The 26,458-nt window shown below is 31.0% G+C and overlaps 1 protein-coding gene across 3 annotated transcripts; it reads right to left on the reverse strand.

Annotated features, from left to right (window-relative positions):
* Positions 1-676: 676 nt before the first annotated feature.
* On the reverse strand, positions 677-26,248 carry LOC143064623 (leukotriene A-4 hydrolase-like). Of its 3 annotated transcripts, none has more exons than XM_076237571.1 (18): positions 26,149-26,219; positions 21,338-21,433; positions 20,348-20,519; positions 19,763-19,902; positions 18,969-19,080; positions 18,438-18,506; positions 17,684-17,841; positions 17,139-17,211; positions 16,251-16,391; positions 15,763-15,857; positions 11,783-11,897; positions 10,450-10,591; positions 9,096-9,199; positions 8,488-8,558; positions 7,032-7,185; positions 3,360-3,442; positions 2,589-2,693; positions 677-1,506 (listed from the first exon to the last, which is right to left on the reverse strand). In XM_076237571.1, the coding sequence occupies exons 2-18, from the start codon at positions 21,409-21,411 to the stop codon at positions 1,383-1,385; spliced, it is 1,932 nt and encodes a 643-aa protein (XP_076093686.1). In that variant the 5' UTR covers positions 21,412-21,433; positions 26,149-26,219; the 3' UTR covers positions 677-1,382. The 3 variants fall into 3 exon arrangements, with proteins under 3 accessions (XP_076093686.1, XP_076093685.1, XP_076093687.1); XM_076237570.1 differs by lacking the exon at positions 11,783-11,897 and adding an exon at positions 11,615-11,729 and having other exon boundaries at positions 26,149-26,218; XM_076237572.1 differs by lacking the exons at positions 11,783-11,897; positions 21,338-21,433 and adding an exon at positions 11,615-11,729 and having other exon boundaries at positions 26,149-26,248.
* Between the last annotated feature and the right edge of the window lie 210 nt (positions 26,249-26,458).

Here is a 26,458-nt window from a genome sequence, read left to right on the forward strand (position 1 = left end):
TAAGAGAAAACGACACAACAGAAACACAACATTAAAATGTAACACACACAGAAACAAACTATAATATATAACAATGGCCATTTTCCTGACTTGTCACAGGACATTTTAATAAAAAAAAAATGGTATATCCCAGTCACTGATGTTATGTTGGTTAATGATAGATGAGTTTCATCAGGGAAAGGCAGAATCAACAGCATACCAAATATCATAAATACTTCTTACAAGAACCCATTAGAAAAGGTTTGAAATTCCAATTATTAGGTGATATTCTTTTGTTTGTTTATTAATAATTGTGGATGCCACTAAATAGTATTTTTTTTACTGAATACTATAAATCAATCAAATGATTTACCTTTGTTTCACTTTCTTTTCCTGTAAATAATCAACGCAATTCATAGTTTATCCATTTCTAGCTATGGGGTTAAATTGAAGTTCACATGAATACCAATTCAATGAGGTGGAATTATTCACTTGCAAGAGAATAATTCATCTTTCAATGTTTCTAAGCTTGTTTTGACAAAATTGGACCATATTGGCTGCTAAAAGCGACTTATTATTTAACTATTTAACTTTCAATAATGCTTGAACAAAATAAATAAAATTTTATATTTTGTATATATCTCAGAGTTATGCATTGCCCTATCAACAAAAAAGGGCAGAAAAATAAAGTATGCAACTTATTTGATTTTTTTATTATAGGACATGAAGTCATACGAAATGAATGATGTACTGTTCAAATTTACTTGTTCATTCAAAAATTATATATATAAGCAATGACCTATATATTTATAGATTGGAAAGGGGCGATAACACATATAATTTATGTCATAATCACAAGGATCTGACTTATACCCATGTTCACATGTCTGTGGAATGATATATAGTTTTAAAAATATGAAAAATCGAGATAGTTAACATATAATAGCTCAAAAGACTTCAGTTAACATATAGCATGACAAGCATTTAAAATAGACTATTCAAAATTTCATGACATATGTCATACTAGTTACAAATAATTATATATAATTATCATTGTATATCTCCTATATATATAATTATCAATGTTAACACAGATACTTCAGAATGTATAACCTTTAACAAAAAAACTTCAAAATTGAAGTTTTTATCATCTTATTTAATAAGGATAATCGAGGTCTTATAAGTAAATATCTAATTATTTTATAAATAATATTGCTACCAAATACCATACATCTTATAAATCAAGTTGCTACCATACATTTTATAAATCTTATCACATGTTTGCAAGTAATGTGCTAAGCCCAGGAATATGTCCTATTATCCATAAACATGTTCTGATTATGTAAAACAAGTTTCATTCACTAGCACTGCTCTAACAGCATAAACATTGTTCTTATGATTGATTATGAACTTCCTAAATGTAAATCTTTGGCCACTAATTCTGCTGTTGTTGTATGCATTTCTGGACGTTTTGATAGGAAATTCTTTATGGCAGTATCTCTTGAACCTTCCCATGCATATAAAGCTCTAAAAAAGAAGAAAAATAAGATAAATGTTAAACTTCATCTTCAGATACCACTTTAAAGATATTTATAGAATAACTACATTTAGAAAAATATTCAAAGAGTGACTGAACAACACATTGATTCTCAATTACCTTAGCTGTATTTGGCAAAACTTTTAGGAAATTTGGTCCTCAATGCTCTTCAACTTAGAACTTTATTTGGCCTTTTTAACTTTTTGGGATTCAAGCGTCACTGATGAAACTTTGTAGACGAAACGCCCTTCTGGTGTAAATACAAAATTTAATCCTGGTATCTATGATGAGTTTATTCACAAATGCATGTAGCACATTAATTAATTAATAGTGTTGTTTGTCACGAGTTAAATATTTTTCGATATTTGAATTCTTGGATTAGTTATTCTTTTTATTACATTGACAATGGGCTTTTTAATGGAATTAAAGTAGAAAGTGTAAGGAACTATATCTTTTTCTATGCATTCACAGCTGCTTTTATACAACATCATAACGTTTTGACACTATCCATTGTTGTATGGCGTCAAGACATGTAAAAGTATGTTTTAGGTCAATGTACTTCAAGTTTGGTATACTCTTCTTTTAGAAAACTTGCAGAAATAAAGAACATTGGTGATAATAGGAAAACTGCTATTCCTGAAAATACAATAAGAACAATGCATGATTGCAAATTAGCTAACTAGATCAAGTGAAGCAGATATATGCAACTATGAGTCACCTTATGGCCTTCAACAACAGTTAACCCATATTGTATAGTCGACTATAAATAGCACTGAGTATACAAAATGTAAAACAGTTATACTAAAAAACTGATGCCTTCATCTATTTCACAACACTAAATGAAAAACAAAATGTCAGACAACAACCAAAAACAATCTCTGAAACATACTTCACATTCCCTTAACCAATGCTGATTAAATCATGACAAAACAACAAACAAAAAACAACAGTCATCATCCAACAACAAACTTTGAAAATTATTACACAACTCAAAGGTAAAGACTTATTAATAACCAACTAGTACCTAGACTTTACAGCAGGTCTTTAACCTTACACTTAATAGGAAACTTACCTGTAAATTGGTCGGACAAATTTCATCCGCCCTTGTTCATTCACAAATTTTAAAGCATATTGAATAGAATCTTCCCAATGTACCTTCAAACATAATAATAACCATCTGAAATAAACAATAAAAGAGTTAGATATCAAGCATATCAAAAGTGACAGTCACAAATGGACACCATTATCTAAACACCATTAAACATTAAATGTTTGAGGGGAAAAATGTAACAAAGACTCAAATCACCAAGTTGCACTGAAAGTTTCTAAACAACTAACCATGAAACTTTACATGAGAATTTTTTTATTTCAATTTTGCCTATAAACACGTTTCAAAGTAGGATAATGTTCTTGTGACAAAATTTGATGGTGAGAGTGCAACTTTTTTTTTGGATTTTTTTTTGTAAAAGTTGTTGCAAGTTTATATGTTTCAAACGTAGTCCTTTGAAATGGAGTCCAGATTTTCATTTTAGGAATAATTGTGTACCACTACAATCACACAACACAAGTTGTCCATTTTTTTTATCTTTTAATTCAATACTTACAATCAGTCAGGAAATGGTTACATACAGAAACATGGATAGACCTCCCTTACAAACGTATATCACTTTTATATACTATTTATGAAATAATGAAAATGGTCAAAGATGACAGTCTGATTCAATATAAATTCTGTGTAAAGGCTTTTCTCCCAAAGAAACTTTCCGTTTGCATATTTTTATGGTATACACAGATTTTGTAATTGTGATACACGCTCTTGGACTATTATTTATCATAAACTTACTTTAGTCTGATTTCTGAGTTTTTTCTATCATTGAACTTGTATAATTCTTCCATTTTCTTGACTTTGATTAATGACAAAGGACTCTGAAATTTAAAACATATCAATTATTTTTTCTTTACTTTTTATAGCAAAAGCCCTTACAGTAATCATAAAGCAAAGTATTCTTTGATATGGTATTACTGTTAAAAGGCTTGTATAGTCCGCGGTTTTATTCTCCAAAATTGAATCTTCCAGATGAGGTGCAGAATATAGAGTACAATAAGGAAGAAATAAGAGGAAAAATTCAATTTTGCAAGGTAGATGGTTTGTGAATGTTTCGCCATGTTTGTTATTGATGTTGTAGATGGCACTGTTTTCATTTTTCAAACTAATAATTTTACCTAATCCATATTAATAAGTTATTTTTATTCAATATCAAATTAATACTGATAAATTTTAAAATCACACTTTATTACAAATTTCTCGTTTCTTTTCAATACATTGCTTTAAGTACACTGGTATCTGCTTGAATGAAACAGTTAAAAAAAAAGTTAAAAAGACAAACGTAAACCAGCTTACAATTTGTAAACTATGAAACGTAATTGTATTTTTTTCTACCGTTTTGGTATTTCATACTGACTAATATGTTTTGTATTAGCTTAAGACCCTTCAAGCATTAATGTGATAGATATATTAGGAACTGTTTTACTTTCAAAGTCGTATTATAATGATATCTATTATGTATGGATTTCATCTCTCACCGTTTTTTTTCTTCTTTTACAAGTGCTATTCAAACTTCCAGTTTTAAACATACACAAGTTTCTAATTGTTTTTGTGTGATTTAGACTTATTTTAACAATGGTGAAGTGTTCTAGAAATATTAACTAGAGGCTCTAAAGAGCCTGTGTCGCTCACCTTGGTCTATGTGAATATTAAACAATGGACACAGATGGATTCATGACAAAATTGTGTTTTGGTGATGTGTTTGTAGATCTTACTTTACTAAAAATTCTTGCTGCTTACAATTATCTCTATCTATAACAGTACTTTCTGTGGAAAATGTTATTGAAAATCTTCAAATTTTAAGAAAATTGTTAAAAATTGACTATGAAGGGTAATAACTCCTTAGGGGGTCAATTGACTATTTTGGTCATACTGACTTATTTTTAGTTCTTACTTTGCTGAACATTATTGCTGTTTACAGTTTATCTCTATCTATAATAATATTCAAGATAATAACAAAAAAACAGCAAAATTTCCTCAAAATTACCAATTCAGGGGCAGCAACCTAACAACCGATTATCCGATTCATCTGAAAATTCCAGGGCAGATAGATCGTGACCTGATCAACAATTTTACTTCCTGTCAGATTTGCTCTTAATGCTTTGGTTTTTGAGTTATAAGCCAAAAACTGCATTTTACCCCCATGTTCTATTTTTAGACATGGCGGCCATCTTGGTTTGTTGGCCGAGTTACCGGACACATTTTTTTAACCAGATACCCCAATGATGATTATGGCTAAGTTTGGTTAAAGGAGAAGGCTCACGAAGGGTTAAAATTGGCCCTGATTTTTTTATGTTTTTTAAATTGGGGCAAAAAATTACAAATGTCATATAGAAATACTTGTGATAATACTACTAAGACAAAAATATTTTTTCTGGCACTTTCCTTTACTATTTATGGAGCAATGACCCCTTCAATGAGTACAATTTGTATTAAAAGGTCAATTTTGGTACTTTTTGTCCATAATTTTAATTGTTTTTGGCATAATTAACCTTGGCCTCCATCTACGATCCAAAAAGTGTTTATATTGATGAAATCTATATCAAAATTGGAATCTTTTGGTTACAACACATTCTGGATCGTAGGTGGCGGCCAATGTGTTTCAAAAGCTTTTAGGTCTGAAAAATGCACAAAATCATCATATTTTGACAAAATGTCCAAAATGGGCTTACTTTGGCGAATATCTTGTAGTCTTATGAAAAGAACTGATATATTTAGCATTTATACTTTTGAAATAGACCCATTTACGAACCAAATTGAGACCTTTTTGGTATTTTATGATAAAGTTGATATTTTAGGCCATTTTGTGCCATTAGTGAACCTTGTCCTTTGGCCCAGTAGTTTCAGAGGAGAAGATTTTTCTAAAAGATTACTAAGATTTACGAAAAATGGTTAAAAATTGACTATGAAGGGCAATAACTCCTAAAGTGGTCAACTGACCATTTTGGTCATGTTGACTTATTTGTAGATCTTACTTTGCTGAACATTATTGCTGTTTACAGTTTATCTCTATCTATAATAATATTCAAGATAATAACCAAAAACAGCAAAATTTCCTTAAAATTACCATTTCAGGGGCAGCAACCCAACAACGGAATGTCCGATTCATCTGAAAATTTCAGGGCAGATAGATCGTGACCTGATCAACAATTTTACTTCCTGTCAGATTTGCTCTTAATGCTTTGGTTTTTGAGTTATAAGCCAAAAACTGCATTTTACCCCCATGTTCTATTTTTAGCCATGGCGGCCATCTTGGTTTGTTGGCCGAGTTACCGGACACATTTTTTTAACTAGATACCCCAATGATGATTATGGCCAAGTTTGGTTAAATTTGGCCCAGTAGTTTCAGAGGAGAAGATTTTTCTAAAAGATTACTAAGATTTACGAAAAATGGTTAAAAATTGACTATAAAGGGCAATAACTCCTAAAGTGGTCAACTGACCATTTTGGTCATGTTGACTTATTTGTAGATCTTACTTTGCTGAACATTATTGCTGTTTACAGTTTATCTCTATCTATAATAATATTCAAGATAATAACCAAAAACAGCAAAATTTCCTTAAAATTACCATTTCAGGGGCAGCAACCCAACAACGAAATGTCCGATTCATCTGAAAATTTCAGGGCAGATAGATCTTGACCTGATGAACAATATTACCCCTTCAGATTTGCTCTAAATGCTTTGGTTTTTTGAGTTATAAGCCAAAAACTGCATTTTACCCCTATGTTCTATTTTTAGCCATGGCGGCCATCTTGGTTGGTTGGGCGGGTCACCGGACACATTTTTTAAACTAGATACCCCAATGATGATTGTGGCCAAGTTAGGTTAAATTTGGCCCAGTAGTTTCAGAGGAGAAGATTTTTGTAGAAGTTAACGCAGGACGACGACGGACGACGACGGACGCCGGACGCCAAGTGATGAGAAAAGCTCACTTGGCCTTTCGGCCAGGTGAGCTAAAAAGCAGTTTCAGCTTCTGTTTGATGATTAAAAACAGGTTTTTCCAAGAAAATACCGCCAAAGACCGAACACAATTTGAAATTACCAGTTTCATTAGACCTTTTCTAACAGTTACAAAAAGATTTTCTACGGTACCTGAAATTTCTTGGGGAGAAAGGGTGTGGACTATGTACCAGTGCAAACTATACAAGCCCAATTACGTTAAGAGCTTTCATTTAAAAGTTGTGAATTTAGTGTTGTCTTATCAATGAGGCAATATATGGTTGCTATCTGGTCTGCAGAATTTGATACCAAAACCAAAATAATCTTTTGAGCTATCTTTCAGAGGACATTTATAGTTAGTATACCATTATATGCACTCTTCCAAAGTTTCCATGAAAAACTAAAGGCAAGATGAAATTGGCAAGGAAAAAAATTCTAAATGATAAAATTGATGTTAGAAAATTATTTACCTCCAGTAATAATACTTTATAAAGGAAGATTCTAATCTGGTTTGATGTCAGCATAGTGATATCTTTTGCACTGAACTGAGACGGGTCACTATCTGATGAGGCAGACCATTTATCACATAATTCTTGGCAAGGTACTGCAAGACTTTCATCATATCTATAAGTAGAATAGTATGGAAATAAATTTTTAAAAAATATGAATACAGAATCATAATTATTGCACAAAGTTTAATAAATAGAAATGTATTTGGATAATATAAAACCAATATTAAATATTATAAACAATAACTTTTATTCTCCTAAATCTGAAAAATAAATATTCCTAATGAACACATAATAATGCATGATGGCATGATAAGGCTCCTTATATTGCCGTAGAAGACAAAAGGCATGAAAAGGCCACTTTTTATGCAATAGGAAGGAGGAGACATGATTAGACCATTTATTTGGGCATTGGAATGATAAGGCATGATAAGGCTTCTTATTTAACCATAGCCAAGGTAGGAGAAGGCATAATCAAGCCACTTCTTTTACTCTTGGAATAAGACAGCTAAAGAACAATCAATCACAGGCCTTTAAGGGGGCTTACAGGTATAAATCATTTTTTTTTATAAATGGACTTTATCATATACTTTATAGAAAAATGAAATAAAAAAATGGGGCCACCGTTCATTTAAGCTCACAATCTGCCTCCGGAAGAAGCATACACTTTTGTTAATGTCCCTTTTTTCGGTTGAACTAATAGGTGAAAAAAAGGTAATATCAAAATAAAAAAAGAACGAAATTACAGAAATCGCTTATTTTTTTACAATTATTTAGTTTATGTACAGTTTATTTGAAAACAATAATAAAAAATATAGGTCACCGATGAGTTAACAAGATATTTCAATTTTAATGCCAAAAAGTGGCATTTTTGCACCAAAGGGAGATAGTTTGGAGCTTTTTCAATGATATTAACATTTCAAAAGTCATCTGGGGCCAAACCAGATGATTCTTCTGGTTGATTTTTGTACCATATCATCAAGTAATAACTAATAGTGTAATAAATAAAATTTGAAATGAAAAAACCCAATCAATGTTTAATTTTTTGCTGAAATTTTTGAACCCGCGAGTCTCCTTCATTAAAAGGAATTTTGTTGAGTCCTAAATATTCATCAAGTTGATAGCACAAGACCCTTTGTAATTTTATTCTTCCATACATTTGTCTTTTGAAGTATTTGTGAAAAACAAACACATGCACACACATAGGTAATATCATTTTTTTTTTATGAAAATGAGTTCTTTTGAAGGTTTTTGCATCATTTGAAGAATATCAAATAGAAACTATCTCTAAACATAACTGTTAACTGCTACTGCATAGTGATAAATCTCCAGTTTCAGGGCTATTAATTGTGCATATATTAGTCTGCATTTAGTGCTTTTAAAATGAAAATTAAATGTTCAATATAAGTAAACTTACTCTGGTTTAATGGGTGGCATCCCAACAGCAGAAAACCATGTGTCCCAATCCACTTTGTTCAATACGTCAACCTATAAAGAGATAAATAAAAAATCAAATCTAATAACATAACACAGAACTTCATCAGACCATAGGTAAACAGGCAAAAAAGGTAAGAGGTGTGTTAAAGACCCATTAGATGCCTTGGGCTGCTTTCTGCTCATTGGTTGGGTTGCTGACTCTTTTGACAAATTCCCTATTTCCATTCTCAATTTTATTTTTAAAGTATGATTTGAATATGCTAAAGCCAAGATCATTAAGTCTATAATCGAGAAAATCATTAAGTTGTACATTTTGAAATAAAAATTGGTTTGATATGTCTCATGAAAACAAACCAAAAAATTGAAAACATCTGAACCATACTAGTTCTTGAGGTGATTGTTGTGATTAAATGAAATATAAACCACAAATAAAATGGATTAATTTTGATCACAACATTATGACTATCATTTTTTAGGTTCTTCTGAAATTTGTGGAATCTAAAGTTGAGACATAGTCACATAATCTTTTTACATACATCCTAATATTTAAAGTGATCATAGTAAGGATGTTTTAAGCACTAGACCTACCTTTGACTGGAAAAATGAGAAAAGGAAATCCTTCCACTGAGTACTGTCTATAGATTTGTATTTGAATTTTTCTATATAAGCCTTCAGGAATGGTTCAAATTCATCTGCAGTATATGAAGTTTCAATAATTATCTTAGATCATTCAATTCCATACATAATTTGAAAAAATAAGATTTAAACTATTACAACAAATTAATTTATACTGAGTGTCAATTGAAAAAATAAAGTTTGGCTCAAGTTACAAGTTAATGTTCAATAAATTCAAAAAGCTTTATCTTTTCATTATTGCAAAAACAAAATGTTTTGAGCAGTGTTTCCTGAAATTACTATAAGTGATCTGACATTTATGTCCATTGGTCAATAATTGCAATAATAAACGATAGACAATACTTTTCCTTTTCAATATGGCTGACAACTTCTGTAAAATGTGCTTCAGCTTTTGATTTTGCCATTTGCTATTAAAAGGACTTTCAATTTTGAATTTTGCTTAGTTTTGGTATTTCAACCAAAAAATAGAAAAACCACAAACTCAAATATCCACAAGAAATACATTTTTTTCTCAATCAGTTGAAAAGAAATGAATAGACATTACTATAGAAATCATGATCTTTGACAATATCAATAATATGGAACACTGTAGTTGTGTCTTGAAACAATCTTTGTGGCTTTTTAAATAGGTGAGGATGATCTATACGAGTTTGATTGATTGATTGATTTTTTATGTTTTAAGGATGTTCGCTGCTCAGTTTCAAAATAAATAACTTTTCATAAAACTAGAATGTATTAATAGGAAATAAATTGAGGAATCAAAAAATATAGGGGTCTATGTACTCGTTTTCGAGATATTAGCCATTGGAATTTTGGCAGGAAAATGTTTTCTCTTGATTTTTCATAGCTTTATCATTGACCAGTTAAAGTTCTCAAATACTAATAAAAAATAAATAAAATTTTATAAGACTTATACAAATGACTTATAATTATACATGTAAAAGATTTATAAAAAGAAAAATGTGGGTTCATGGGGAAATTTTTTTAAGGCATTTAAATGGATAAAACCAGAGGATTCCGAAAATCTGACAAAAATACCAAAACATGACAAGCAGACATCCTTAAGCATCATTGGATAGTGGAGGAAGCCGGAGTGTCTGGAGAAAGCAATCGACCTTTTATAGGAAAACTAAGAATCCTAGGCAATTAAGATCGGAGTTGAGTGCACATGCACGCACAGGGTTCTAACTCACAACCACATTGTTGCAATTGACTGGCTTGTGATTACAGTAGTAACTACTTAGACCACTGGGCCACAGAGGCTCCCTATACGAATCCAAAGATTAATTTGATCAATATTCCTTACCTGGTCCCCCAAGAAGTGTTTCCAGGTGATACAATAATGTGAATCCCTTTTCATATGGTACAATAGAGAAAGCATCATCAGGGTCCACTCCTCTCAAATCTGGTATCAGTTTTGTGTAGGGACCATTTTTTAAAACATCAACCTGCAAAAATGTATACAATATATATTATATATTAATAAACATAAAAGCTTTCACATGAAATATTATAAGTGTTTGATTTTTTCAAGGACAAGTGTATTAATAACCAAATTTCAAAGACTACAAAAGAAACAATCTACAATGTATGGATTCTTTATAAAATAGCAGCATTTCATGTGTATTTTAAACTAGATGCTATCTTATCAACCCTCCAAATGACCTAAATGTTCAACAGGGTTGTCCAAATGGTAGCATTGTTTCATTTTTCAACATTGATAACCTCTTCATTTCAATAACTAAACAAGTGCTACCCATCTCAAGCTTAGGTTGAAATTGAAATATTGCATGAATATAGATTTGAATGAGTGACCTGTAACAACAAAAAAATTAGAGATGATATTGAGTTTATTTTGATGAAACTGATAAAAAATTACTGCTAATAGCAAAATATTATTTCATTATTCTACTAATTATGTTTGACACACAAAAATCTGAGATTTTGATTGGTTGTCTTAATTCTAGCTGAAGCACCTTTAATAAAGGATTTGATGTCCTTGTTTTTTTGTTCTTCTGAAAATAAGAACCACTTGATTTTCTTTCCTGCATACTACCTTGATATTAAGATTTTGGTAGCAAAAGCACAAAACCTGTTTATTCAAAGTCAGAACATTGTGTAGATGTAAAGCAACAAACCTTAGGAAAAGAACATTTATAATCAAGCTTAGTATGTCAGCTCCAAAGTAATAGTTTTGTGCCAAGGCCGACTGTTTTGAAGATTCATTATGACCACATTTATGACATTCCCATACCATGTAACAATCACTTAAATTTGTAATTTAACAAAATTTATTAATTTCATGAAGAGATCCAATACTGCATAGGTCAATCATATTTCACACCTTTTGCAATTTGACTTTTCCTTGCTCTTTTAAACATGCAGCTAATTTTTTTAGCATTTACTATTTGTAACATTTTTCATAATATATATGGAAATAGAAAGAAAAAATGATTGTAAAGAATTCTTACCACACCTTGTTGTAAATCATTCCAACCTTCTGCAGCACTTAACTGTCTTAATGGTTCACCATTCATTCGACCTTGTATTTTTCTCTCCACAAACACGGTATGACCTTCATTTAACCTGACCATAAAGATTAATATCTGATGAGGTTTATTTATCTAAATAGTTCTTACCACACTTTGTTGTAATTCAATCCATCTCTCAGCAGCACTAATTTGTCTATAAGGTTCACCATACATTCGACCCTTTATTTTCCTTTCCACAAAAACAGTATGACCTTCATTTAACCTACCATGGAAATACCAGAATTACATAAGATTACACTTGATTTTAAAACTTGTACTAAGTTTACCGTCTATATAAGGAATGTTCTTCTTTTAACACAGTAAGCATTAAGGATTGTTCCTTTTTTTACTGTTGTTTAAAGTTAGGGGAGGGTTGGGTGACCCGGGGGTGATCCAAAACATGTATAACTCCACCGCATTCTGTATGTGACATATCAGGATTCAGTGGGTGTTCTTTGTTGTCGTTTCACATCAAATAAATGTATGTTTTTTAAGCAATTGTCATGTTGGGGCCATTTATAGCTTACTATGAGGTATAGGCTGTTCTATTAAATATCATTTGTACATCTTTAAGTATGTGTTGGAGAGCTGTCTCATTTGCAATCAAACCAAATCTTCTTTACATCACATGTACCATATTCGGCCGTGTATAGTACACATTTATGTATAGTCTGCAACCCCCTTTCATCCCCTTAAAATTGAGAAAAAAGTTTTGTAAAAAAAAAAAAAAAAAAAAAAAATTTTTTTCTAAAGTCTAGTTCACTGTAAAAATCTATTGAAAGGGACCATATTCTCCATGTATTTTATAAAAAATAATTTTGTTTTATTTATTTCATGAAAAATAATGAAATGGTAGAGCTTTTCATCAGTTTATTAATATTTAATAATTTTATAAAAGTAGAAATTATTCAAAAGATCCCTTTTAAAATCAACATTTGTCTAAGTATGTCCAAGCTGATATATAATATATAGAGAATATCATATGGCTTTTTCAATATCCCATCCGTATCAACCCGAGACACCAATAAAATCCCAAGAGCTCTGCTTGAGGGATTATATTGGTTGAGGGTTGATACAGTGTGAGATATTGAAAAGCCATATCATATACACTTTATTATATACATATATCTCAAGTAGATGTTTTTTATGTGACATGATGTCATACATATAAGGTTTGAAATGAGTGACTGCAATCGATGACGTGACATCATTCAGATTAAAGGTGTGATAAAGCTTTTCAACCGGGCTGATATCGATATCATCACAGGTGGCTGATACAGCACGTTTGCCATTGATTGTATTACACATACAATTTATCTGTATTTACTACTAAGTATATAATAAAACAGAAATAATTTGAATATTATGGAACAAAAGAAAAAAGAGATCAAACATTTATCTAAATTAATTATCAGTAATCAAAATTTTAAATCTATTTAATCTTATATACTCTTTTCGGTTTATTCCTTGAATGCCAACATCCTTTGATCTACAGACAATTTACTGTAAAATTATGTTGGCATTCCAGGAATAGGTGTAAGTAGTTATCACAACAAAAGTGCATGCTTATCAAAACAATCATACCGTAGATACTCGCTTATAAGTCGGAAGTTTGGGAGTAAAATTCAGAATCCAGAGAGGGGTACCGACTTATAAGCGAGATCCCGAGACCAGAGGAAAAATCCAAGCTCGAGAAAAGTGGTCAGGAGTGAATTTCCTGGTCAAAACTATGTTGGTGATTGCCAAACCTACATAAATCCTTGAATAAAAAGTTTTTGTTGAAAATAAATGACTACAATACTGTCTTTGTGTTTTATTTGTACTTTGCTAACTTTTTTTTCTGTCAATTTGTGTTGAATTTCCGACTGTTTCCGGTTTGTGTATTGATTTTCATGGTCAAATGGTTTGTGCATAAACCCAAAAGAAAGAGCCAAGAACCAAAAATGAAAACGAGATAACAATGTACCAACTATGTAAAAGGATGTATTCAGCGGAGTTATTGTGTCATTATTGGGATATCATGATATCAATTCAGTACTTATAAATCATACAATAATCAAAAATAATTTTAAGATTCATTCCCAAGATCACAATATTATTCATTAAAATATCTCAGGTAAACACAAAGATTACAAAATTGATTGGCAAGCCAATATAATCCATTGATAACCCCTAATTAAGAGACAAAGAGTTGTATTCACTAAAGGTGTGAAAAATATCAGTGATAGGTGAACAGATGACACTAATGAGTTGGAAGTTATTTTAATATAAAGTTGATTAGCTTCACTTATTTTTTTTAATCCTTTATCATCACAATATAATAAGAATTATGAAGTGTACATGTTCTTTTAACACTGAGTTATGTGTGGTGTGAAAAATATTGATTGACTTTAAATTTTTCAGGTTCATATTGGTTTATGTTCGCTTTTCTCAAACAATAGGTTGTTAGTCATACCCTACAAAATCATTGATGCATTACGTAAACAACACATGGCTAATCTGTAATCAAACAGTGAACAAAACAACAGGAATAAATACATCTTTGTTATTAAAAGCTATATAAATTATCATAATCAACATCAACTAAATTCAAACCAAACAAACATTCATGCAGAAAATGAATATTTTTGCATTGGTTTTACCGGCGTTCAGTAACTGTCAGCTGCCAAAAAAATGTCAAAATTTTGTCCGACTTATACGAGGGTCATGACTAAATCCTCAGAATTTGGAGCTGAAAAGGGCATCCGACTTATAGTCGGATCGACTTTTAGGCGAGTATCTACGGTACTAATTAAACATGAACATATTTAAGAGTAATTCCAGTTTGCACAAATTCTACAATAGCCTCTTTGGACTTTGATTTTTTTTACTATATTTCTGTAGTTGTGTGTGCTGTTATTTACCACGTCAATTTGTATTTTTGTCCATCTGATGAGTTAAAGCCTTTTTCAACTGATTTTTATAGTTAACATGTTTAACCCCTACACATTATGTATGTATGTGTCTGTCTTAAGTCAGGAGCCTGTAATTCAGTGGTTGTCGTTTCTTTATGTGTTACCTATTTGTTTTTCGTTCATTTTTGTACATAATTAAGGCTGTCAGTTTTCTCGTTTGAATTGTTTTACATTGACATTTCGGCGCCTTTTATAGCTGACTATGCAGTATGGGCTTTGCTCATTGTTGAAGGCCGAACAGTCACCAATAGCTGTTAATTTCTGTGTCATTTTGGTCTCTTGTGGAAAGTTGTCTCATTGGCAATCATACAACATCTTCTTTTTTATATATACCATGTAACGTCATGGAATTTCTTTAAACTTTGTATCACGTGTTAAATTACTATGTTTTATTTTGATAAGTTTGATCAGGATATTTTGCTTGGTTATAATAATAAAAAGTTTTATATTTTTTTTATTTGTTTTTTTTTATTTCAAAATTCATAATACATGTAACAATTCTAACCCTAAAATTTACAATTTTGATATGAAAAAGCGATAAAATGTTGCAATTCTATCAAGTTCACTACTTGTTTTTAACAGTTAAATGCTTGTAAAAACACCTCTATTTATTATTTAAACATCTATTAAAATATTTTTGTTGGCATTCAAGGAATAGGCAACATATAAAATGTTGGCATTCGAGGAAGACACCCTCTTTTCATTGATCAAGTTGGTTTTTTTTTGCCTGGGATTATAATATAAAAACTGACATCATTATTTAATTGCTACACACACATACTTAATCCTTAATTTCCCCTCTTGATTACTATGCAGGATGTCACACCTTTACTTTGAATAATCAATTTTGAAGAGAAAAGTTAAAAAGAATAAAAGAATAAGAATTAAATGAAATAAATACAATAAACGTCTCCAATATACATTATTAATGCAGAAAAAACTAAATTAAAAAAAAACAAAAAAAAAACATTTTTTATAAATTTCGAAAACTGTCTATAGTTGTGTATAGTCCGCACCCCTTGTACAAACTACGTATTTAAGGAAAAAAAGTGCAGACTATACATGCCAAAATACTGTGAAGGGTCTGTGCACTCTTTTGTATAAGATATGAACAATAAGTCTATATAAACTCACCAAAAATGTTCAGGATTTTTATTGGTGACTAAGTTTCCTGTCCAGCTATGGGAAATTTCATGTGCAACAACATCTGCTAAAGACTTATCACCAGCCTGCAGTTATAAGATAAACGACTCACATATCAACATTTTATCAGTTTAATGTTTGCATTACTTATAATTTTGTTCTAAATGAAAATGGCCAATATTGGACTCAAAATTTAGTGCAAATTGCTCTCTATCATGTATGTTTTTCATTTGTTGTTTAGTTATAGGCTAGCCACTGGTTTTCTCACTGAATTTTTCACTTTTTATCATGTTTAGGCCTTTGATAGTTGACTATACCATACAGATTTTACTTATTTTTAAACGTCTTAGGGTGACCTATAGTTGCTTACATCCAATTCATTTTGGACACTGTTGGATAGTTGACTATTTGACAACCATACCACATCTCCTTAATTCTAAATGCTATCTAGATATGACTTATCCTAAGTTATAACTTACCAGCAAAGTAGGTGTGACAAATGTCAGACATGGATTTTCCATTCCACCATAAGGAAAAGAGGGAGGTAAAACCAGTAGATCATAACGACCCCAGACGTATGGACCACATAGATCCTCTGCTGTCTTTAACATAGTCTCTGTCTAAAAAATCAATTTTTGACAAAATAGACACCTTTTTTCACTTCAAATTCATAACATATTTACTTATAAACTTAAATCAAAATTAAAGTTCATATCAGTGTGTTTCAGATTAATTTAAACAAAGACACCTTTCATGATCCTATGTTTATCAAATTTGCAAATATTGTGAAAACGTTTTCGATTATTATTTTGGAAAAACAAATGAATAAATCATTTTAATCTTTAAGACCTTTCATGATGTTCTTTAGACATGTACATTTGCAGATACCAAAACCTGTGATTTTACCACGGGATGTTTCTTTTGATCAAATATGTGCATAGTGTCTTTTTTATGTTGTGATGTTTCACTATTGTTTCAGAAAAGGGCCAAGGTCGGTACCCATTAAATTTATTAACCCGCTGCATTTGTTTGCACCTGTCCTAAGTCAGAAATCTGATGTTAAGTAGTTGTCGTTTGTTAATGTGGTTCATAAGTGTTTCTCGTTTCTCAGTTTTTATATACATTAGACCATTGGTTTTTCCGGTTTTAATAATTTTACACGTCATTTTTGGAACCCTTTATAGCTTGTTCGGAGTGAGCCATGGCTGTGTTTTCAAAACCATACTTTGACAGTATTTAGTTTTTCTTTCTTTGATAGTTTCATGGTTAAAATAAAGATACCAAAAAAATTTCTTTTGATTTCACAAAGCCTCTAAAGTAGATTTTATAGTTAGTCTGCTAAGCAAATTGCAAATTCATATATAAACCTCAGAAAATTCAAAAGCAGCTGCATCAACAAATTCTTTTTCTGACCATACTTTTGACCGTGGTCCAATATCTCTGAAAATGAAAATAAAAATGTACAGAAGATGTAGTATAAATTCTGATGATACAACTATCTTTTGATGTGTTGTAAATTGTTACAGTTGACCATTAATTGATTTTAATACTTTTTTTTAATATCTTTTATTTTAAAGAAATGTAGGCTTGGAAGTGCTTACATGTCCAATGCAATCTTCTAGAAAAGAAATATTCATGGGACATAATTCTTGTAAAAATGCAATCTTCTAGAAAAGAAATATTCATGGGACATAATTCTTGTAAAAATGAAATCTTTGCTCTGCACTGATTTTTGAACTTGTCTGAGACATTGCTAATGTAAAACACTGATATAATTTTGATAAAATTTGACATGAAGATTGTTCACATAAGAGCACATAAAAGACTGGGAAGACAGACTGAAGCCCAGTATTTCTAAGTCTCCTTTAATGTGTCATACAGGAGACAAAAAAAGATGTAAAGCTGATATTACCTGCTCTCTAGATCTCCACCAACAATAGCAATAAGATAAGATGGTATTGGTACTTTCTGTTCAAATCTATAAATAGATTTAGTGCTATCACTACTATCTGTCTCTGATCCTGTACTAATGGCACTCATCAGTAAAGTAATTTCCTTTGGAGCTGTTATCTGTGAAAATAAAAACCACAGTAATGCACCAACTCTCAAAAAAAAGTAATTGTTTGATTATTTCAATTTCAGTTTTTTTTTTAACCAAACAATGAATGTTGTTATGCTTCAAACTAAAGTGTGCCACATGGTTAATACCAGTGGCATGTGATACTTGTGCGTTTATACAAAAAGGTTGGTTAAATGATTAAAAAAAACTTCAACTGGGCATGTTGCTTTGCCAAATCATTTTAGTAATCTCCCCACCTTTACATGACATTAGGTATTTGATGTAGATTCTGTATTTTATAATCTATTAATGTTTGAACTAATTTGTCTAATATTTATTTTACCTAATGAGAAACATTATGTACAGATCATAGACATGAACATATTGAAACATCATGAGCTGGGCCTGAAATAGATTTCAGTCCAAATATACTTATCATGAAGTCATTAGCTGAGATTGAGCTTTACTTGATTCAGCTTTTATGGTTGCATATTCGACCTGGTCTAATGTTGCATGCTTACCTCTGTCCATTTCACATGAGTAAAAATAGGCTTACAAAAATTACATGTATATGATGTGATTATATTGATAATAGGTAGTACTTTACCTTGGCAGTGTATGGAAACTTTACTGATGGGGTATCTTGACATGGTACAAAACTTCTACAATGAATTGCCTAGAAAACAAGAAGAAAACCATTTGGTACTTATTTTAAGCATTGTTTATTTTCATCATTACCATATATGACATGTGTATCTACTTTCTATTATTGAATTGCCCTACTTCATTCTGGTTAACTCTTCAGGACAAAATATATGCAGCTTTGAAATCAAAGAGATTTAAATTTGATCTAGACAAATTAACAGTATCATAATGTTTAACCTGACAATTTCAACTAAGTCGGTTTTATCAATGGTAAAACAAGGTATCTTTTTTGGCATTTCCATAGATGACGATAGTTGCTAAATTCTCTTTGACAGTTAATAATGTAGAAAACAATAATTTAAACATCTTTATTTACCTTATAGTAGACTTCTAAAAGTTCTCAAGTATCAAACAGGTTTAGATTAACAGTATCAGTGAGAAATTTATAAAAAATATTGTGCATTTGTATTTGAGAAAAACCTATTGTGCATACCTGACACTGACTAAACAAATATGGCTGTCTCTTCCCTGCTGTCTGATCGGCTGTCAACCATTGGAATGCTGAGGCCTCTGGGGAGGTTTCATACTCTATTGATATGTTCAGTCTAATCATAAATCATACAGCAATTTAATTACAATAAAACTGTTCAGTCTATTGATAAAACACATAACAATTTGGTATCAATAATAGCTGCAAAACAAACATTAGCACTGTATTTATATAATCTCCTGCGCTGGTTGACCTAAGAATATTGTACACATGCCCTTTTTGTTTTGTATTAGCCATTATAGTTTAAGCTCATAAAGCATGGAAAGAAAAATTGAAGAAAAAACATGTTTACACTTTTATTTCTCTTATATGTCTTAACCATGTTAACTACATACATTAACATATATACACATGATATGTGTATGCTGTTAAATTATTATCATTTTCATATTAATATAAAAAAGAAGATGTGGTATGATTGCCAATGAGACAACTGTCCACAAGAGACCAAAATGACACATACATTAACAACTATAGGTCACCATACGGCCTTCAACAATGAGCAAAGCCCATACCGCATAGTCAGCTATAAAAGGCCCCGATATGACAATGTAAAACAATTCAAACGAGAAAACTAACCCTTTTATTGTTAGGACTGATTCTCTCTGATAGCATGAAACTCTTTAGTTTGCAGACAGGAAAATTTATTTTGTCCCAAAATATTCAGTTTTCAACAGAATCTATAGTGCAATTCTTATTCATTTGCAGAATCTATTACAAATTTTATCATTACTTACTTATTTCCATTGGTAGTAGGAAGTCTGATCTCTAAACGAGATCCAAACACCTCAAGTTTATCTCCAAGAGAATAAGACAACTGTTGCCCTGTTGACTGGTCTGTTACATTTTTTATCTTCAAATCTTTTGAGTCTAAAACCTGTTAAAACAAGAATGTGGTTTTAGTACACAGAGGCCTCACTCTCATCATCATTTTCCATGTGCAGTGGACCATGAAATTGGGTGTAAAACTCTAATTTTGCATTAAAATCAGATATATCATATCATAGAGAACATGTGTACTAAGTTTCAAGTTGATAAAAAACTACCTTGACCAAAAACTTGAACCAGACGGACAAACATAGGCAAAGACTCATAATCTTAAAATTACCATAAGGAAATTGCTTTTTTTATAGAAAGTCTGTAAGACTCCAATTGACTGTGTTCAGAGAATATGATGGGACATTATCAATACATGTAGTTAGGGAGAGAAATCCAACTTCTTCACTTTGCATGTGGTAGCAATGTCAAATCTCAAAAGGGAGTCATAATCCTCCATATGTAAATGCATCATTACATTATACAAGTTATTATATTTAACATACCACTGTATCAACTCCATCTTTATGTTTCTCTACTGTGAGATGGGCAAACCCACTAAATATATGTTTGTTGAAATCCACATTAAGTTCCAAGTCTAAATGTACTAGACGACAGTCTTCTGGATGAGAGTGCGAACTAGGGTCATTTGGACTTAAACCTTCTTTAGTCATAGTTCTGTAAAATAGATAAAAGTTTATTTTTATTCAAGATATATATTTAAGATAAATATAAATGTGTTAATATCTGGATTGCATCAAGTGTGAAACAATATTTATCTACTCAAGACAATTAAATTCAAGTCTTGCACTATTTAAACATTTTAACTATCAAGAGTGGACAAATATCGTATTGCACCGAGATTTTGTGGTGGTATCTGACTCTCTTATGATTTTCAGATGATATGCAGACGAATGTAATCCTTCTTTTTGAAAGATGTGTGAAAAAAAGATATGTTCTTATAATATGACGTCATCAGACATGGTTGCCTTTATCATGACATCACAATGGGAATCTTAGAGAGCAAGAAAATTTTATGTGACAATCAAATTTTGATCAATAAAGAACTGAGATCAAACAAACCATACATACATTGACTAAATAAAAATATTCAACAGGTCAGGAAAAGGACAATTCAGCTAAGAAATAAAGAATATGTTTTAAATTCTCAGTTGTTATCATAATTATCCCTATCAACTCTGAAAAGTTAAGACTTTGTACTTTCAGAGGAAAAAGAAAAGACAGCAAATTTTTTGACAACTCAAAACAAAATTAAGAAAGCTTATAAAAGATTTTTAACACTTATAACTCCTGTCAAGATATAGACCATTGATTTCAGATGCAAAGTTTAACACATGGACACAAGATACCTGAGGTTAAGATGAAAGAATCTGATGCAAATTGATGGTAATAGCTCCAATTTAGCTGATGCATTCATCATTTATTTGACAATAGTCAAGACATTTATGTGCAGTTACAAAGAAAAAAAAAATTACCCATGTCGCCAATATTGAATACCAGCAGCTAAGAAAATTAAACTGACAGCACTCTTGATAAGGAATGGTATCATCTCGATGTAGGAATACCAATCTCTGGAAACAAATACATACTGTCAAACTTATTTCCAAAACCATGATGATGTCATAGGGTTTACATGATTCTTTATTTCAAAATGTGCTAATCATGTTAATAATACATTTGTGTATATATATATTAACAAGTTATTTTTTTACACAACTGATTTCCTTAGAATGCTTTCCACTAAAACGGCTTGGATATTTTTCTCTTTCAATTCATTTCTCTATGGGTAATCAGTTAACTTTCATACACGCCTTGAGATACATGTACATTGAAATATTGCATCTTTAACAACAATTCACTCAATGATATTAAAAGCTCTAAATCACCCATGTGTATATAGAAACAAGTTTTTAATACAGTTAACATACATAACATAGATCATCAGAGCAAATATTTGACACCAACCTCAAAGTCTCAGAAGACAAAAAACAGCAACAATCACTAAAAATACTGTACATAAAGTCTATTTACTCTATTATCTCATTGAATCAATAAAAGATGAAAAAAGTAAAATAAAAAATCAAGGGGCATGAAATAGTTGATGGGCACTGATTTTCAAACTTGTAAGAGACATTGCATTAAACTTTTGATATAAATTAGATTTAAAATCCTGCAAAAATAGTACACACACTGATATTTAATATCTGCTGCACACAAAGCATTGTGGTGGGTAAAAAAACTACATATATATATTAAGCTAGTGTTTTATTCAAAATTGTCTCTGCCTTCAAGTACCAATCTCTGCTGCCTCATGGCTGATACTAATGTGCACTAATCTTATTTGATAACTCCAGAACATGGCCAAAATATTTTGTCACTTACATTTTTTGCTTTAATTACACCTTATATAAGAATGCCAGCTTTTGATTGATTGGAAGCCAGTGTATTTTTGGCATATTCTAACATTTTTTTCTCATTTCAAACAAATTTGCCTGTTTTACATCACCATGACCACTGCCGGTGAATATGCCTCAAATACCATGGTATTTGCTTTTTGGGATATTCCTTTTTTACCCTCGCGATCATCTTCCGGCCATTTTTTTCGGGTATGATGTATCATAACAAAAGTGAGCTAACGCGTATTAGTACATACATTGTATATATAATCATGATAATTCCCACGGTTCAATGATAATATCCACTTAGTCTCAAAATTATGCATACACATGTTTATGAATTACAGCTTACAAGTATTTTTTTTTATCTGTACCTGTACAGAGAGTTTCAATCCAAATCTATTCCGTGTAATTAAACAGATATATCATGTTATGGAGAGGTATTTGTGAAAAATACCAGTCTTGGGATAGCATTTCCTTGACTTGCAGCTCGGGAATTTCACAGTCCCTTGACTGGTATTTTTCGCAAATACCCCTTCATAACATGATATATCTGTTAAGTATACATATTTCATTACAAAAATGTTAACTCGAAATATATTTTGAAGGCATTTATGGTTGGATATTTATAAACAAGGCATTAAAAGATGTATAATTGTTGATGTGAACACAAATGATGAAATTTATCGATATTAATTTGGTTGAAATCAAGGACGTTTAAATTGCAAAGTCACAACTTCACAAGTGCCTGTTCTCTGACCAAGGATTTGTATAGTAAGACTATAACGTTCAAAGTTCTTTATTTTCCAATTAAGGGCCCCTGACAGGACATAATGACAACAATACACAATACATTCTGATTCTTAACACATACACATATAATGAAGATAAAATTAAAATTATAATTCACATGAAGTGGATGAGATAATATCATAGAATATATATAATCATATAAAATATCACAACATAAAACAATTGTTATTGTTATTATTTAAAAGTTATTTTAGTTCTTTCAAAGTTTCAAATCTTTGATTTTTCTGCCTTGCCAGAGTGCCAGCAAAAATAGTTTAATAATTCATTAACGAGTTCTGTGCCACAGGGCCGATGATCGGCCCAAAGTCATACTCCTTTCAGTGCCAAAGGGCCGATTCATCGGCCGATTGAAATGATGTTATGAACTACGTGATGTACTATGACGTCGCCGTTTTTGTGATAAATTTAATTCCTCCGTCTAGAAGTATTCACGTGTTTTTTTTACCAAGATGAAAAGATATGAAAGGGGAGTTTTTTTTTATGAAATTTATAAAAATAAAATTATGTAAGGATGCGTTCATAAAAATGTATATAATATTTAGAACTATAGAGTCTCAAATCCACTCTTTTTCCCCGACGCTATTGCAGTAGGCCATTTAGTATATTTATGTATTCTAGGCTTACTTTCCTAAACTGGCTAAAGTTTTTTTTAAAGTGTTTACTTTGCAAAAATTGTAAGAATATAATACAAATAATATTGTACATACATAAGCTATAGAAGATAGAAGTTATTCAAATGCCTTTACAAAGAATGGATTAGAAAAAGCGCAACTTGAAACAACTCCAAAACTTAAAAAGATGAAAAAGTACGCAAAATAGTGCACTTCACATTAATGACGTAATCAATTTAATGACGTGATTCGTTAACGCATCCATCAAATTATTGCTAATCCTTATCCGTGGTCAATCCTCAAGTTTATTCTCCTGAGTGAGGGATCACACATAATTTAACCAGAATGTAAGACATGTATATAAAAGAATACTGCAGAGAAATTTCAAAACCATTGCCTAAATCATCCTGATGTTGACAAATCATACGACTAAGAAATGTGTCTTGATAGCATACAGTTATATGCCCATGTTTCATTAAGAATTTTAATGCATGGAACAAATTTCAATTATTTCTTCTTTTTTGTTTTGCTGGGTTTAATTTTTCTATGCTTTATACGGCATACGGTTTATAGAAATTTCAAAGGCAAAACAATTAAACATGAATAATACAAGAGATACAAGGAAAACTATTTTATATTGTATATATCGTGTGAAAATGCAATGTCCTGTAGAAGTTCATATAATAAGAACAAAACAACATTTGAGGACATTGCCGGGTCGAAAAGAAGAGATTGTTCTGTATGTTCTGAACGAAATGTCCCTGGAGGCAGAAAAAGGTCGAAACATGTATATGCATTTGTGCTCTCTGTCATAAAGTTGTTCATAAATTATGCCATAAATATAAGAAACACAACAGACGATGTAACACTGACTAATAAAATATCTTTCTTGAGAAATGTTTATATGAATCTTGAATTTTGTATCCCAAGCTAATATAATGAAGTTGTTCACAAATAATAATCACAAACTTTCTTTAATTTATAAGTACATGTAGTGACAAATTAATTTACATTATCTCTTTTCGTATTACCGAATTTTGACCCGGGAGTATATGATTTAAAGACAGATTTGCCTTCTCCGGTTAGGGAATTTGTGGTATCAGTTCAAGAGAGGGCAACTGAAAGAAGTAAAGTCAAACTTGCAATCGGTGCAATTATTTTGCCATGTTTCATGGACACATAAAATAGTTACCCCTCCTCAAGTCCCATAGAAAAAATATTTTACCTTATTTAGTTGCTCTTACTAGAACCGGGACCAAAATATCTTATAACATGTAACTTGTCTAAATATTTTAACTCCGGGGTCAAAAATCGGTAATATATGTAAGAAAATGGACTTTTATTAAAAAGATTTATTATTCCCGCCATTTTCAGTTAAAATTTTTTTGGCGCTATTATACTTGTACTATGACGTCGCCGTTTTTGCGTAATCGTAAAGACAATCAAAAAAAGCTTTGGCACTGACGGGGTTTTGTTTAAAATTTATTTGGCAGTGAAAGGGTTAATTCACCATATTAAATTAAGAATGGAAATAGTTTGCTAACAGAGGTCCACCTCGTCTCTTATGATATCCAGAAAAATAAGTTGAAGGAATCAATAATACAAGTCACTAAAATGGAAAAGAGACCAAGGGCAAATGCACTTGGACATTTTAGTAAGTGGAATTTTAGATACCGTCTTAACCTCCTCGTGACTAGTGCACAAAAGTTTTAAAAAATTGCCCACTTTAATGCAGAATTCACCAAGGGATGATACTAAAAGGTTTTGGCATCCAAAGTAGTATGTAATTATATGGGGACGAAGTCCCCTATTACAGCAGAAAATTCAATAAAAAAAAAAAAAAAAAAATCAGGAAATTTCCCGAATTTTTCATTGTACTAATGAACTCAAAATCGTTCAATTTTTTTTTGTCGCGTTTTTGAATTTCGGGATCTGCGCCGAAATCTACTTCCGTTTCCGGTCTTGTTTACATGAGACTTTGAATAAAATGTATATATTTATCAGTCTAAGAAAGGAACTAATACTAATTAATTTAAAAAAAAATGTTTGTTATTAAAAAAACGTTACCTGATGACAACGTTTCATTGTTCACATTGAATATGACGTCATAACTTAAATAACGTCACAACTAAAATCCCTAAAAACAGAACCAAAATTGGAAACGTTACGGTATTTCCGTTTCTCTTTTTACCATTGTTGATTTAAAAAAAAAAGTCATAGACTTCGTCCCCATTCACAGGTAATGCCTGCCTCATATTATTTACAAATGCATATATATATATATATACATATTCAACACTCTAGATAGCATAGCAGTAGCAGGTTTATATTATACAAATCCTTGCTCTGACCATGTGGCCTTTTTCTCTTAATCCTGTGAATCGTAGAAAAGGTAATTACTTATTTGCTCCAAAAATAAACTAAAAAATATGTTTTATAAAGTAACATTTCAAACGGGTTTACAACCTTTCTTACAACTGCTGTCTCAATATTTTTCGCCGGCTTGCAGCAATTTGAAATCGAAACTAGAATGAGTTATCTCCCATTTTCGTAGAAAACATGGAAGTTGATCCCGATATTGACTTCCAAATCCCGTGACATTAAAATAACAATTTTTTTTATATATAAAATTTCAATACATTTCATCAAGGATTTGTATTTTATAAACTATACAAATCCTTGATTTCATTGAATTCATTTCTTTTTTATTGTTGTGGTGATTGTGGTATTAAGGGCATACGATACAGTTACAGGGGAGGTAATGACGTTGCTAACA

Source organism: Mytilus galloprovincialis, chromosome 2 (assembly GCF_965363235.1).
Source record: "Mytilus galloprovincialis chromosome 2, xbMytGall1.hap1.1, whole genome shotgun sequence".
Classification (NCBI taxonomy): domain Eukaryota; kingdom Metazoa; phylum Mollusca; class Bivalvia; order Mytilida; family Mytilidae; genus Mytilus; species Mytilus galloprovincialis.

Coding starts and splice junctions, on each gene's coding strand:
- LOC143064623 (XM_076237571.1), bottom strand. CDS start 21,411: ATGATACCATTCCTTATCAAGAGTGCTGTCAGTTTAATTTTCTTAGCT. Junction 20,520..21,337: donor ATTCAATATTGGCGACATGG/GTAATTTTTTTT, acceptor TCTATTTTACAG/AACTATGACTAAAGAAGGTT. Junction 19,081..19,762: donor CCTACTACCAATGGAAATAA/GTAAGTAATGAT, acceptor ATTTATGATTAG/ACTGAACATATCAATAGAGT.